General features: G+C 42.8%; 1 protein-coding gene across 1 annotated transcript; it reads right to left on the bottom strand.

Moving 5' to 3' along the window:
* Positions 1–633: 633 nt before the first annotated feature.
* Positions 634–1,566, bottom strand: LOC120945683 (olfactory receptor 2A12-like). The gene has a single exon (XM_040360022.1). The coding sequence runs from the start codon at positions 1,525–1,527 to the stop codon at positions 634–636; it is 894 nt and encodes a 297-aa protein (XP_040215956.1). The 5' UTR covers positions 1,528–1,566.
* Positions 1,567–14,784: the final 13,218 nt, after the last annotated feature.

Raw genomic sequence — 14,784 nt, 5'->3', positions numbered from 1 at the left:
CCCCTTTGTCCCATCAGACAGTAGAGATAAAATTGTTTAATTCCAACATTTTGGAATTTCTAATTTAGCAGCTAGAAGAAGCAAGGTTATTACAGTTTTTCTTTGGTGAAAGTTAAAGCGGGAGTTCACCCATTTATAATTTTTTTTTTTTCTCCCCTTAGATTCCTGCTCGTTCAGTCTAGGGGAATCGGCTATTTGTATTAAAATATGAGCAGTACTTACCCGTTTTCGAGCTGCATCTTCTTCCGTCGCTTCCGGGTATGGGTCTTCGGGAGCGGGCGTTCCTTCTTGATTGACAGTCTTCCGAGAGGCTTCCGACGGTCGCATCCATCGCGTCACTCGTAGCCGAAAGAAGCCGAACGTCGGTGCGGCTCTATACTGCGCCTGCGCACCGACGTTCGGCCTCTTTCGGAAAATCGCGACGCGATGGATGCGACCGTCGGAAGCCTCTCGGAAGACTGTCAATCAAGAAGGAACGCCCATTCCCGCAGCCCATACCCGGAAGCGACGGAGAAGATGCATCTCGTAAACGGGTAAGTACGGATCATATTTTAAAACAAATAGCCGATTCCCCTAGAGAAAACGAGCAGGAATCTAAGGGGAAAAAGTGCCCTCTAAGGGTGAACCCCCGCTTTAATTTGTATCTAAATCTAGTTTTAGGTGTTTTTTCTTTAAGCGGCTTAAGGCCCTCAATAATGCTGCCTTAAGGTCGGCATTCCTCAGGCTGTAGATCAGAGGATTAAGTAAAGGGTTAATGAGGGCATACTGGACTGAAAACAGCTTGTTCACACTAAACATATTGCTGGAGGTGGGAATAAAGTAAATAAAAATTAAAGAGCTATAAAACGTGAAGACCACCAAGAGGTGCGACGTGCAGGTGGAGAATGCTTTCAGCTTTCCAGTTCTGCCTTTAATTTGGAGAACCGTGCTGAAAATACGGACATATGGAAGGAATAGGAAAAGAAAGGCCACTATTACCACACTGCTGCCCAGTGTAAAAATGAGCACTATGTTAAGTGTTGGGTCAGTACATGAAATCTGGAACAAGTGTGGAAGGTCACAGAAGAAGTTGTGGATGGCATTTGGACCACAGAAGGACAACCTGAGCAAACAAAGAATATGAGCCAAGGAATAAATAAAGCCGAAGATCCAAATCACAAGCGCTAAATGACTGCACACCCTCCAGGACATAATTTGTGTGTAACGTAGAGGGTGGCAAATGGCGACGTACCGGTCATAGGACATCGCCGAGAGCAAGAGGAACTCTGTGGTAGCAAAGCAGAGAAAGAAAAAGATTTGGGCTATACAGGCAGGGAGTGTTATTGATCGTTTTTTGGTGACCAAGTCATAAAGCATCCTTGGTCCACTCGCTGATGAATAGGACATGTCCAGAAAAGCCAAATTGCTGAGAAAAAAATACATTGGGTTGTGCAGATTGTAGTCAGTGAGGATAAGAAAAAAAATTAGAAGGTTTGTGATAAGAGTCATCAGATAGATGAGAAGGAAGACCACAAAAAGTCCATTCATGGTTGGCGGATGGTCTGATAGACCCACAAGAATGAGAACAGTAATTTTTGTGAGATTCATCTTATTATTTATCCCTCCTCAATGTAAATGTATCACCATGGATTAGTAAAAAAAAGATAAATCTGAGGAATCATTAAGAGGAAAACGATGCACCCAAACATTACGCTCGGGTCTCCATGTAGACATTTGATTCAGCTGTTGACTTATATAGACATAAAATGTTGTCACTCCCGTAGGACAGTCTGCCGTGTGAGAATAAAACGCTTTAAGCCTTGTTAAATGTCTCTTAAGATTTAATTTAAAACACATTTATCACCTGAGAGTTCTCGTTCTATAAATAAGATTACAGTTAATAAAATAATTTCCAAAATAAACATCTACTGAACTTCCCACCTTCTTTAATTCCATTGTATTTATTCGCTATTGGACCAGTGCAAAACACTTTAAAATAAGAATGGTTACTGTAAAAAAAACATTTTTTCTTTAAGGGACACTAAGGGGCAGATCCACAAAGAAATTACGCCGGCGTATCTATTCGTACGCCGTCGGATCTAAGCTGCAATTTTTCAGCGGCCGCTAGGTGGCGTTTCCGTCGAATTCCGTGTCTTCCGAGTATGCAAATTAGCTATTTACGGCGATCCACAAACGTACCTCGGGCCCAGGGCATTTTTTTCCGTCGTTTGCGTTCGGCTTTTTCCGGCGTATAGTTAAAGCTGCTATACTGAGGCGTACTCAATGTTAAGTATGGCCGTCCTTCCCGCGTACAATTTTGAATTTTTTACGTCGTTTGCGTAAGTCATTCGCGAATAGGAATTTGCGTAGAATGACGTCACCGTCGGGTTCCGGTTTAATTTCGAGCATGCGCACTGGGATACCCCAGGGACGGCGCATGCGCAGTTAAAAAAAAACGTTGTTTACGTCGGGTCACGACGTATTTACATAAAACACGCCCCCATTAGATCCATTTGAATTCCGCGCCCCTTACGCCGCGATAGATACACTACGCTGCCGTAACTTCTGGCGCGGATTTGTTGTGGATTCTATTTAAAAAAGATAAGTTACGGCGGCGTAGCGTATCTTAGATACGCTGCGCCCAGCGCAGATGTCTGTGGATCTGCCCCTAAAGGTTTTTTTTTTTTTTTTAAAGAACAAACATGTCATACTTACTTCCACTGTGCAGCTCGTTTTTCACAGAGTGGCCCCGATCCTCGTCTTCTGGGGTCCCTCTGCAACTCTCACGGCTCCTCTCCGCATTAGATAACCCCCTGGGAGAAGCGCTCTCCCGAGGGGGTTACCTTGCGGGCGCGCTCCAGAGTCATATACTCGGCGTCCATAGATGCCGAGTGTATGACTCGGCCCCCGTCCCCTGGCGCCCACATCATTGGATCTGATTGATAGTAGCGTCAGCCAATGGCTGCGCTGCTATCAATCTATTCAATCAACACCAGGACTTTATGGAGAAGAGGACGCCAAGGACACGCCGAGCAGGTGAACTGGCTCAGGTTAGTAAAACGGGGGGCTGGGGGGCCCGTGATTGCCAGGTTTGTTTTTTCCATCTTAATGCAAAGAAAGCATTAAGGTGAAAAAACATGAACCTTTACAACCCCTTTAGCTCCACAAATATTGTTATAACATGCATTAATAATAAATAAAAAAAAAAGGAGGGTTTATGGAATAAAAAGTCAGAAGACAACAAAAAAGTTGATTGTTGGTCTGTGGGCAGCCTGTTGGGCAAAGATAGGATTCTTAAAGGCTTCAGGCATCACTAGGATCTGGAAATTCCATAAGCCAATATTTGGATAGGAATTTTCAGAGGCTTAAGGTCTGCTAGAGCAGTGGTTCTCAACCCTGTCCTCAAATACCCCCAACAGGCCATGTTTGCAGGTTTTCCTTTATCTTGCACAGGTTCTTTAAATCAGAGTGAATGGCTTGGTATTTTGGAAAGCTATTTTATCTAAGAGAAATTCCCAAAACATGTCCTGTTGGGGGGATACTTGAGGACAGAGTGTGCTAGGACACAGGCCATAATCAGAAGCTTGTACCTTAAGCGGCCTTCTATCCAACAGACCAACTTTACTTTCATGGATTTGCCAGTTTTATAACCTGCCAGTGTACAGGACAACCCTTTTATACCAGCTACCTCCTAATCTAACAACTGGCTATGAACCATGTTGACTATCAAAAAATTCAATTCCTTTTCACTCAACCAGTATGTCCCTTGGCATACTGTGCATGTGCAAACGTTCTGCAAAGGATTTAAAGGGGAAGCCATTTCTATGCAGGTTTGGTAAATGTAGGGTAAAGTCTAGCCAACTTAGGAGTCTCAAAGATGTCCTCGTTTTGTATTTAGTTGACTGGTAGGTGTAAGGACTTGTGGGCACCAGTGTCAAAGCTTTGCTTCAATATGTGTTTCTGAAGCATTTTTTAGGAGCCAGAAATATTGAATATTACCTTTAAACTAGTTCCAGCATGCTACACATGCCCAAAAAGACATCATCGATGTACAGGGGAACACATCCAGTCTATCTGCCTTGCTGCTGAGACCCGCCCTCCCTGTACACAGACGGGAATTATCGGCTCTGATTAATCAAATCCGGGATTGCTCTGTACAACGGGCAGCTTTCAGCTGCTGCAACTGTCAATAAAAGGATTCTGACAGTGTTTATCAATAACACTTCTCAGACTTGAACAGAAAAGATACAAAGTAACACAATGTTACTTTTCTATCTACTCTGTTCATCTGCAGATCAAAGTAATGGATTTGGATGTACAGATGATGTCGGGTAAATCAATCAAACATAAAAAAATATATATAAACAGTTTAAAATAGAATAAAACATTTTCCTCTTTTTAACCCCTTATTAACACTTAGACCTCGTACACACGATAGGTTAACCAGAGGACAGCGGTCCGAAGGACCGTTTTCATCTGTCCAAACCGATCGTGTGTGGGCCCCATACGTTATTTAACCTTAGGTTAAAAAAATGGCAACTTGCTTTAAAATTTAACTGATGGATTGCTAACCGATGGGTCAAAACCGATCGGTTAAAAATCCATGCATGCTCAGAATCAACTCGACGCATGCTTGGAAGCATTGAACTTTGTTTTTTTCAGCACGTCGTTGTTTTTTTACGTCACCGCATTCTGACACGATCGTTTTTTTAACTGATGGTGTGTACGCACGACGGACCATCAGTCAGCTTCATCGGTTAACCTATGACAACGGTCCTTCAGATCGTTGTCCTCTGGTTAACCTATCGTCTGTACGAGGTCTAAGTTTACTCCAATCAGCCCTAATTGGCCCCTTATTACCATTCTACTCTACTTATATTTTCCTGCTGATTTTTTTTTTTGTTTTGTTTATTTCTTTTTTATTAATCATTCATTTATTAAACTTTTGTTGTTTTTGTTTGTTTTGTTCATTAATATATTTACATATTTACTTCCTATTTAAAAAAAGCAAAACTTAAAAAAAGAAAAGAAATAGATTACTTTGCAATATACAAGCTGTACATTTACTACTTTACATTGTAGCAAAGTGTAATTTCTTCAGTGTTGTCACATGAAAAATGTGAGGGGCGTACTCACTTTTGTAAGATACTAGATAGATAGATAGATAGATAGATAGATAGAGAGAGAGAGAGAGATAGATAGATAGATAGATAGATAGATAGATAGATAGAGATAGAGAGATAGATAGATAGATAGATAGATAGATAGATAGATAGATAGATAGATAGATAGATAGATAGATGGATAGATAGATGGATAGATGGATAGATATAGAGATAGATAGATAGATAGATAGATAGATAGATAGATAGATAGATAGATAGATAGATAGATAGATAGATAGATAGATAGATAGATGGATAGATAGATAGATAGATAGATAGATAGATAGATAGATAGATAGATAGATAGATAGATAGATAGATAGAGAGATAGAGAGATAGATGGATAGATAGATAGATAGATAGATAGATAGATAGATAGATAGATAGATAGATAGATAGATAGATAGATAGATAGATAGATAGATAGATAGATAGATGGATGGATAGATATAGAGATAGATAGATAGATAGATAGATAGATAGATAGATAGATAGAGAGATAGATAGATAGATAGATAGATAGATAGATAGATAGAGAGATAGATAGATAGATAGATAGATAGATAGATAGATAGATAGATAGATAGATAGATAGATAGATAGATAGATAGATAGATAGATAGAGAGATAGATGTATCTATATATACTGTATACCTATCTATGGTTCTGTTGTAGAATTCTCAGGGATGCAAGAAATATTTATATTATATTTAAATACAATTAACTTCTAAGGTGGCATTCTCTATCATTTACTGTACTAGGAATTGTATAGGATTTTTTTCTATTTATTGTACATATTTTACATGTTTTTTGTTTTTATCTGCACAGTTTGCGTAGGGTCATTTATTTCATGTATATTTTTCATTTATTTTGTTCTTTATATTTATTTCATTTTAAGAATACCGTTTCTTATAGCTTTTAGATCTGTTGTGACTGCCTGCTAACCCCATCCGTCAATTCATGCCTTTTACCACGGATTAAAAAAAAAATCAGGTGTCACATCTACTGGTAGATGGGCTTATAGACTCAAATAAATAAAAACTGAAATTTGTGTGCGAATCTTCACATCATTCACTTTTTCTTTCATGTGTATTTTTAATTTTTTGCCAAGAACAATAATAAAATGATCAATCTAAAGAAATAATAAAAGGAATGCAGATCCCATGTGGCTGCACATTCAGGAACATTTTCTCCAGCTGCCAACATCGAAATATAAAATCTTGACAGTCCCAAAAGGACGTTCTCCTCCGATGGAAGAACACAAAAACTGAAGTCCTTAACAAATGTCTGAGGACCTTTCATGTAAAGCACATTTGTCACTTGAGGGTTGAGAGACACTTATTTTGTAACAAACAAATCTGCAGACTTTCTCATTTTCTAAACGTGAATACAGATTTACTGAGATTAAGTTTTCTTATATTGCCATCTGCTTTATTTCTTGTAAAAAATTATTGGTGCCGTTTTGAAAGCAAACCCCCCCCCCCCATTTTTATTTTAATCTTGATAACTTAATCACTTCCATATCAGGCCAATTCTGGCACTCCTCTCCTTCATGTAAAAATTACTCATTTTTTGCTAAAAAAAATTACTCAGAATTCCCAAACATTATATATGTTTTTTTTTTTTTTTTTAGCAGACACCCTAGGGCAGGGGTGCCCAACCAGTGGCTCGTGGGCCACATGTGGCCCGCAGAGCCCTTTGATGTGGCCCTTGACCTACTGCTCTGGGATGGCAGGTTGGCAAGCCAAGATCGTGAGTTGCCGACCCGCCATCCCAGAGCATCGGTGTTGTGAATGAAGCTGGCGGTAGAAGGAAGCAAGCAACTGTGGAGCAGAGCAGCATAAGTCGATGCTTCCTGTATAGCACTGCCTCCGGTCACAGGCTGAGTGATACCTAATGCACTCTGCCTGAAACAGCAACAGCCTTGAGGCCCTTTCACGCGATCAGTTTAACCCAATAGGACCTTCCATTCTCCTCTATGGAGCGGCAGATGTAGACAGACTTGTGTCCATTTACGCCCGTCTACCTCCAATTCGCTAAAAAAATTAAATAAAGGGGATCCACCCCCTTCCACCTGGGCAGATCGTATAAGAGGGCCCATTCAGTACAGTAGGCTGTGTTTGTATCTGCTCTGCATATGCAGAGCGGACACGAACCAGACATCTGCCCGCTCCGCTCATTGTGGCCCATGAACGGTTTATTAAGTCGCTTAAGTGGCCCTCGCTCTTCAAAAGGTTGGGCACCCCTGCCCTAGGGAATAAAATGGCGGTCATTGCAACTTTTTATCTCGCACGGTATTTGCGCAATCGTTTTTCAAACGCCTTTTTTTCATGAGTTAAAAAATAACAAAGCAGTAAAGTTAGCCCAATTTTTTTGTATACTGTGAAAGATGATGTTACGCTGAGTAAATAGATACCCAACATGCCACGCTTTAAAATTGTGCACACTCATGGAATGGCGCCAAACTTCAGTACTTAAAAATCCTTTTAATTTTATTTTTTATTTATATTTTTACAGGTTACTATTTTTGAGTTAGAGCTCTAGTGCTAGAATTGTTGCACACACTCTAACGTACGCGGGGATACCTCACATGTGTGGTTTGCGTTTACATATGTGGGCGGGACTTGCGTGTGTGTTCGCTTCTGAGCGCGAGCTCCCGGGGACAGGGGCGTTTTTCAAATTTTTTTTTACTTCATTTTTTTTTATTTTTACGCTTTTTTTTACATTTTTATTTTTTTGATCACTTTTATTCCTATTACAAGGAATGTAAACGTCCCTTGTAATAGGAATATATTGTGACAGGTCCTCTTTATGGAGAGAGGCGGGGTCAAAACAGGTTAAATAAACTTTGTGAGACTAAAAGTTACAATTATTTACACCTCAATAAAAACAATAGAAATAAAAATAGCCACGATTATAATTGTTTCTGTTGTATGTGACTTTTTACCAGAGATGGGGATACTAGGGAATCTTGCCACGGATATTTATGGTTGCTCTATAATTAAAATTCAAATCTTTTTAATCTTATTCCTGATTAGCCCCCAATTCACTCCTTCCTCCCCCCTCCCTTTCCTTTTCTATTTCTTCATCAAATTAGTTTTTTACCATTTTAATAATGTGAACACAATAACGTTTTTATTTTTCTGTTTGTTTTATGCATTTATTGTAAAAAAACAAAAAAAAAAAAACACATTTGCCATTTTTATGCTAAATATGACCTTTATTTTATATGTAAAACTCTCTTAAATGCTCCTATTTTTACACTGAATACATAATTTTAGCCTGATATTAACTTGGATAAATCACAGAATACAATTAGAACTTTATGCTTTTAGTCGCACTAACTGAATAAAAATCATCCCCGGTCATTGGGGGGAAAAAATTTTTATTTATTTTTTGCATTCAAAATATATTAAACATTAAATTACCGTTGGAAGATTATACTACTAAGAAAGAAGCCTTGCTGGCTACAAAAGAAACAATGGCCCGGATTCAGGAAACACTTACGCTGACGTATCTTGAGATGGTTGGAACAATCATCAACTCACGACTCGACTACGCAAATTCCCTCTACTTAGGACTACCGAAATACCAGATTTCACATCTACAAGTCGTCCAGAACACGGCACTGGTAACTGGTAAAAAGCCGTGGGGATCAGTCTCCCCGGTCTTGAGGTCCCTCCACTGGCTGCCCGTACAGGACCGGGTGACATTCAAGACACTCTGCCTCACCCACAAATGTATACAGGGGAACGCTCCCCAATACTTAAGCGAGAAAATAAAACCCTACGTCAACAAGTGCGTGCTCCGGTCAACCAACCAAAACCTTCTCCAAATTCCTAAATCTCGCTACAAATCTAAGGGAGAACGTAGATTTTTGGTCCAAGGACCACGGCTCTTGAATGCTCTACCCACTACCATCTGCTTGGAGGAAAACCATCGGGCCTTTAGGAAAAATCTCCCACCTCTTCTGAAAGACCTGTACGACTCTGGATGTCAAGCGCCTTAAGGCGATTAAGTTCTTTTGTTGCGCTATACAAGTTACTCACTCACTCACTCAAGTGCATAGATGCGCCGTCGTATCTCTGCGCCTGACTCTTAATACAAGATACGCCTGAAATTTGGCTTCATCCGTCCCGTCAAGATTCAAGAAGCAATTGCTTCTTGAATCTAGGCCAGTGTATCTACAGCAGCAATAGTTGGTATTAGCGCATCACTTATGTTTTAATTTTAAAAATAACGTTATAAAAACCCCAGTAGCTTTGCAGTGAGTTTTTTTATCTTTGTTCAACGTTTTTCAGCATTTATTAGCGTTTTTCCATGTTAGCGTTTTTCCATGTTAGCGTTTTTTTTTATAAAAAAAAACTTTTTTTTTCCAATGGATCAAAAAAGTTTAAAAAACGCTGGTGAGTGACGTTTTTGAGCGTTTATCTGCGTTTATCGACGTTTATCAGCATTAGAGCGTTTTTACAGCTGAAAGGCGTCTCTCAGAACCCTCCATTTTTTTATTTATTTTTTTACTGCTCAAAAACGCCACTGCCCAAAACTGCTGATAACAGCCTGTGTGTGCATGGACACGTAGGATAACACGATGGAGAGTTTAATGACTGTAGAAAAAAAATTCTACTGCCAAAAACAGCCGCTGTAAAAACGTCTAAAAACGTCCCGTGTGCGTGAGACCTAAAACATAAAAGGTACACCAGTAAATAGATACCCAACATGTCAAACCTTAAATATGTCAGTACCCTAAGTCATTATCATCGTGCGCATTGTATGTGTATCGCAATTAAAGTATTCAGGTGTGCGCATTTTACGTTTGTATGTGTGTATGTTTGGGGTGGACCCAGGGAGGTCAGGATCGGCACTGGGTGGACCCCTATAACCATTGTATGCCCATACATAAGCTTTCAAAATGCGCCCTTTTAATTTTTCGGATCCCATAGACTTCAATGAGGTTCGTTATTCGGTTCCAAACTTTCGCGATGTTCGAACGTTTTGGTTGGGAACCGAACAAGGGGGTCTGTCGGCCCATCCCTAATCTAGACAAGTGCCCTTTGACGCCGGGCCTAGGAGCTGATCGTTTGGTGTAAGGTGAATTACCTGCCTAAAGGTTCCTGTCTGTCAGAACCCGGAGTCTGGAAAGGATTGGTCGGGAGAGGAGCTACGTACTTCTGCTGGGATTTCGTATTACCCGTCAGGGTGGATATCGATGCTCGTATGCAGGGCCGATCCGCCGTATAGGCTCACTATGCAAGCCGCTTAGGGCCCCCACAAAGCTGCGGAGGGCCCCCCAAATTACTAGAGGCCCCCGCCTGGTGAGAAGTCATTCAACTCGCTGGCTGCATGGGAGAAGAGGTAATAAATCAGCACCCCCCGCTTCTCACTTTAATGTAAGATGTAATTTCTGACAGCAGACAGAACACCCCTTCCCTGCTTCTCAACTTTAACGTGACATGTCATTTTCGGCAGCCCCCCCGCTTTTCAACTTTAACGTGACATGTCATTTTCGGCAGCCCCCCCCCCCCCCCACACTTTTCAACTTTAACGTGACATGGCATTTTGCTAAGGGCCCCAGGGAGGTCAGGATCGGCACTGCTCGTATGACCTCATATAACAGGGGGTCCAACACTTCTGGTAAGGGTGTTTACTTACCACTTTTGGTGCGATTGTGAGGACCAGTCACGTCCATTTCATTAAAAAAAAAATCGGTTATGTTTGGACATTATGGCCCAGATTCTCATACAATTACATTGCTCCTGGGCATTTACGTTACACCGCCGCAGGTTTACAGGTTTACATCCTGATTCTCAGAACACTTACCTGTAAACTTGCGGCGGTGTATCGTTAAATCGCTTGGCTCAAGCCCGCCCAATTCAAATGGGGCGGGCACCATTTAAATTAGGCGCGCTTCCGCGCCGAGCGTACTGCGCATGCTCCGTCGGGTAAATTAGCCGACGTGCATTGCGCTAAATAACGTCGCCCCGACGTCATTTGCTTAGACGTTTACTTAAATGGCGTCCAGCGCCATTCACGGACGTCTTACGCAAACAACGTAATTTTTTTTAAATTTGACGCGGGAACGACGACCATACTTAACATTGGTTGCCCCTCATAATAGCAGGGGCAACCTTACGCGTCGCGTACGCTACGGAAACGACGTAAATTCTCAGCGTCGACCGCGCGTATGTTCGGGAATCTCGCGTACTTACCTCATTTGCATAGACGACGGGGAAAACGACGATGCGACACCTAGCGGCGGGAAAAAAAATTGCTTTTAAGATCTGACAGCGTAAGAGCCTTACGCCTGTCAGATCTAATGGGTATCTATGCGTAACTGATTCTAAGAATCAGGCGCATAGATACCCGGGGCCAGATGAGGAGTTACGACGGCGCAAATGGTGTTGCGCCGTCGTAACGCCTTTGAGAATCTGGGCCTAATTATTTAATCAATTTTGAGTGGTTTTGGTTGTTATCCCAGGCGAGGGGTGTGAACCCTGTATTCATTTACGTCAAGTTTGCGAGGACTCATTTTGTGTTTAACTTATATAAACATCTACACTTCATTCAAGTAGTGTGGTGCTTAGCGCTACCTACCTCCTTTGTTTGCATGAGTATCACATGTTTTTTAGGTGTGCAGCTTTTTTCTAAAAAATTCTATTTTTTATTTTTCAAAATTCTTTTTTTGTTCTTAGCGCAGTATTTACCCGGTTTACTTAATCTAGGCACGTCTCTGAGATTCCTCATCAGAGTCATGGATTGGTGACAAAAAGCAACACATTTATCCGTGTAAATAATATACACAAATGATGTAAATATAGATAACACACCCAACACCTTTCCGGGATTTATTCCACCCTTGCCAGGTACAGAAATTACATTTTACAACCTCAACAAACACCTCCCCCGGGGTGAGCACCGCGCTCCGCATCTGCTGTCTCTGGGCATTAATTATTGTTTTGGAAGAAAACATTTCTCACCGGTGAATTTAGTACATCGTGTTTCTTTTTTTAACCACTTAAGGACCACCTCCTGCACATTTACGTTGGCAGAATGGCACGGCTGGGCACAGGCATGTACGTCCCCTTTAAGTGCCCAGCCGTGGGTCGGGGGCGTGCGCCCACCACCCGGTCCGAAGCTCCGTGACTGCACCCGCGGGACCCGTGGACCCGATAGCCGCCGGTGTCCCGCGATCGGTCACAGGAGCTGAAGAACGGGGAGTGTCACTGATCATCTGTTCCCTGTGCATGTCCCGGTGCATGTCCCTGTGCATGTCCCGTGCATGTCCCGGTGCATGTCCCGGTGCAGGTCCTGGTGTATGTCCCGTGCATGTCCCGTGCATGTCCCGGTGCACAGGGCTGGACTGGGACAGAAATTTGGCCCTGGACTTCATCCAGACTGGCCCACTTTGTCAGGTCTCTCCCATGGCGGCCGGACAACTCCCGCACCCCCCCGGTCACCCAAGCCCCCTCTCCCCCTTCACTAGCCACTAGCCGTTCTATTTAGTAGAGTAGAACGGCTGGTACTGGTACTCTTATAGGCAGTACCCATGGGGAAGCTAGACATTATTTCACCCGGGGCAAAGAATCAGTTCAGTGCCCCCCCCTTATGGGACAAGATTAGGCAGAAGTGAGAAACTCCCAGGCCATAGCTGTTGAGTCATCTGTCTGTCCCCTCCCCCATGCTCCTCTGTCGTCCCCCCTGCTCCTCTGGTCCTCCCCCTGCTTCTTTGTTCCCTCCAGGTAAGTGTTGTGGGGAGGGAGAGGAGGTGAGCGCTGCGGGGAGGGAGAGACAGAGGAGCGGAGGGGGGAGGCGGTCCACTGTCACTGAAGGCGGCCCACTGAGCCATAGGCCCACCGGGAGACTCCCTGTAGTCCCAATGGCCAGTCCATCCCTGCCGGTGCATGTTCCGTGCATGTCCCAGTGCATGTCCCGGTGTATGTCCCGGTGTATGTCCCGGTGTATGTCCCGATGCATGTCCCGGTGCAGGTCCCGGTGTATGTCCCGGTGCATGTCCCGGTGCATGTCCTCTGGGTGGTATGATTGGGCTTTGGTTGCACACATTGATTTGTTACTTGTTGGAAGTATCGGGAGGAATCAGAAGCGGCTCGGTGACATTCGTTAGAATTCCAGACATGACGCCTCTTCTTGTTAAAGTCTAATGAGGGAAATAAGTTACAATGTAACTACAAAAGGAAGATGTACTTCCCGCCACAGAACATGAATAAATCATCAAACATCCGATTACTTGTTATTGTTCAACACAAAGTCACATTTTATGTCACCTGAACTCCAGAAACAAGAAGTTCTCCGACTGAAGAATCAAACCAACAAATCTCCCTTAAAGAGAGAATTTTTTCCCCTGCTGTAGCAAATTGGATCTCATGCTCTGCTGGGGTTTTTTGCCTTCCTCTGGATCAACTGTGGGTATGGAGTTGGGTGTATGGGATTGTATTGTGTTTTTTATTTTGTTTGTTTATTTTTTTGTGGTTGAACTGGATGGACTTGTGTCTTTTTTCAACCTGACTAACTATGTAACTATGTAAAGTGTCCCCGTCACTGACATCACAGGTGTACATGACATCACAGGTCCACATGACATCACAGGTCTACATGACATCACAGGTCCACATGACATCCCAGGTCTACGTGACATCCCAGGTCCACATGACATCACAGGTCTACATGACATCAAAGGTCTACTTAACATCACAGGTCTACATGACATCACAGGTCTACATGACATCACAGGTCCACATGACATCACAGGTCCACATGACATCCCAGGTCCACATGACATCCCAGGTCTACGTGACATCCCAGGTCCACATGACATCACAGGTCTACATGACATCAAAGGTCTACTTAACATCACAGGTCTACATGACATCACAGGTCTACATGACATCACAGGTCTACGTGACATCACAGGTCCACATGACATCACAGGTCTACGTGACATCACAGGTCTACATGACATCCGAGGTCTACATGACATCACAGGTCTACATAACATCACAGGTCTACATGACATCACAGGTCCACGTGACATCACAGGTCTACGTGACATCACAGGTCCACATGACATCACAGGTCTACGTGACATCACAGGTCTACATGACATCACAGGTCCACATGACATCACAGGTCTACAAGACATCACAGGTCTACAAGACATCACAGGTCCACGTGACATCACAGGTCCACATGACATCACAGGTCTACGTGACATCACAGGTCCACATGACATCACAGGTCTACATGACATCCGAGGTCTACATGACATCACAGGTCTACATGACATCACAGGTCTACATGACATCACAGGTCTACGTGACATCACAGGTCCACATGACATCACAGGTCTACGTGACATCACAGGTCTACATGACATCCGAGGTCTACATGACATCACAGGTCTACATGACATCACAGGTCTACGTGACATCACAGGTCCACATGACATCACAGGTCTACATGACATCACAGGTCCACATGACATCACAGGTCTACATGACATCACAGGTCTACATGACATCACAGGTCTACAAGACATCACAGGTCTACATGACATCACAGGTCTACATGACATCACAGGTCTACAAGACATCACAGGTCTACATGACATCACAGGTCCACGTGA

The sequence above is a fragment of the Rana temporaria genome, chromosome 7 (assembly GCF_905171775.1).
Source record: "Rana temporaria chromosome 7, aRanTem1.1, whole genome shotgun sequence".
Taxonomy (NCBI): Eukaryota; Metazoa; Chordata; class Amphibia; order Anura; family Ranidae; genus Rana; species Rana temporaria.
This window is presented reverse-complemented; position numbering and strand designations above follow the sequence as displayed.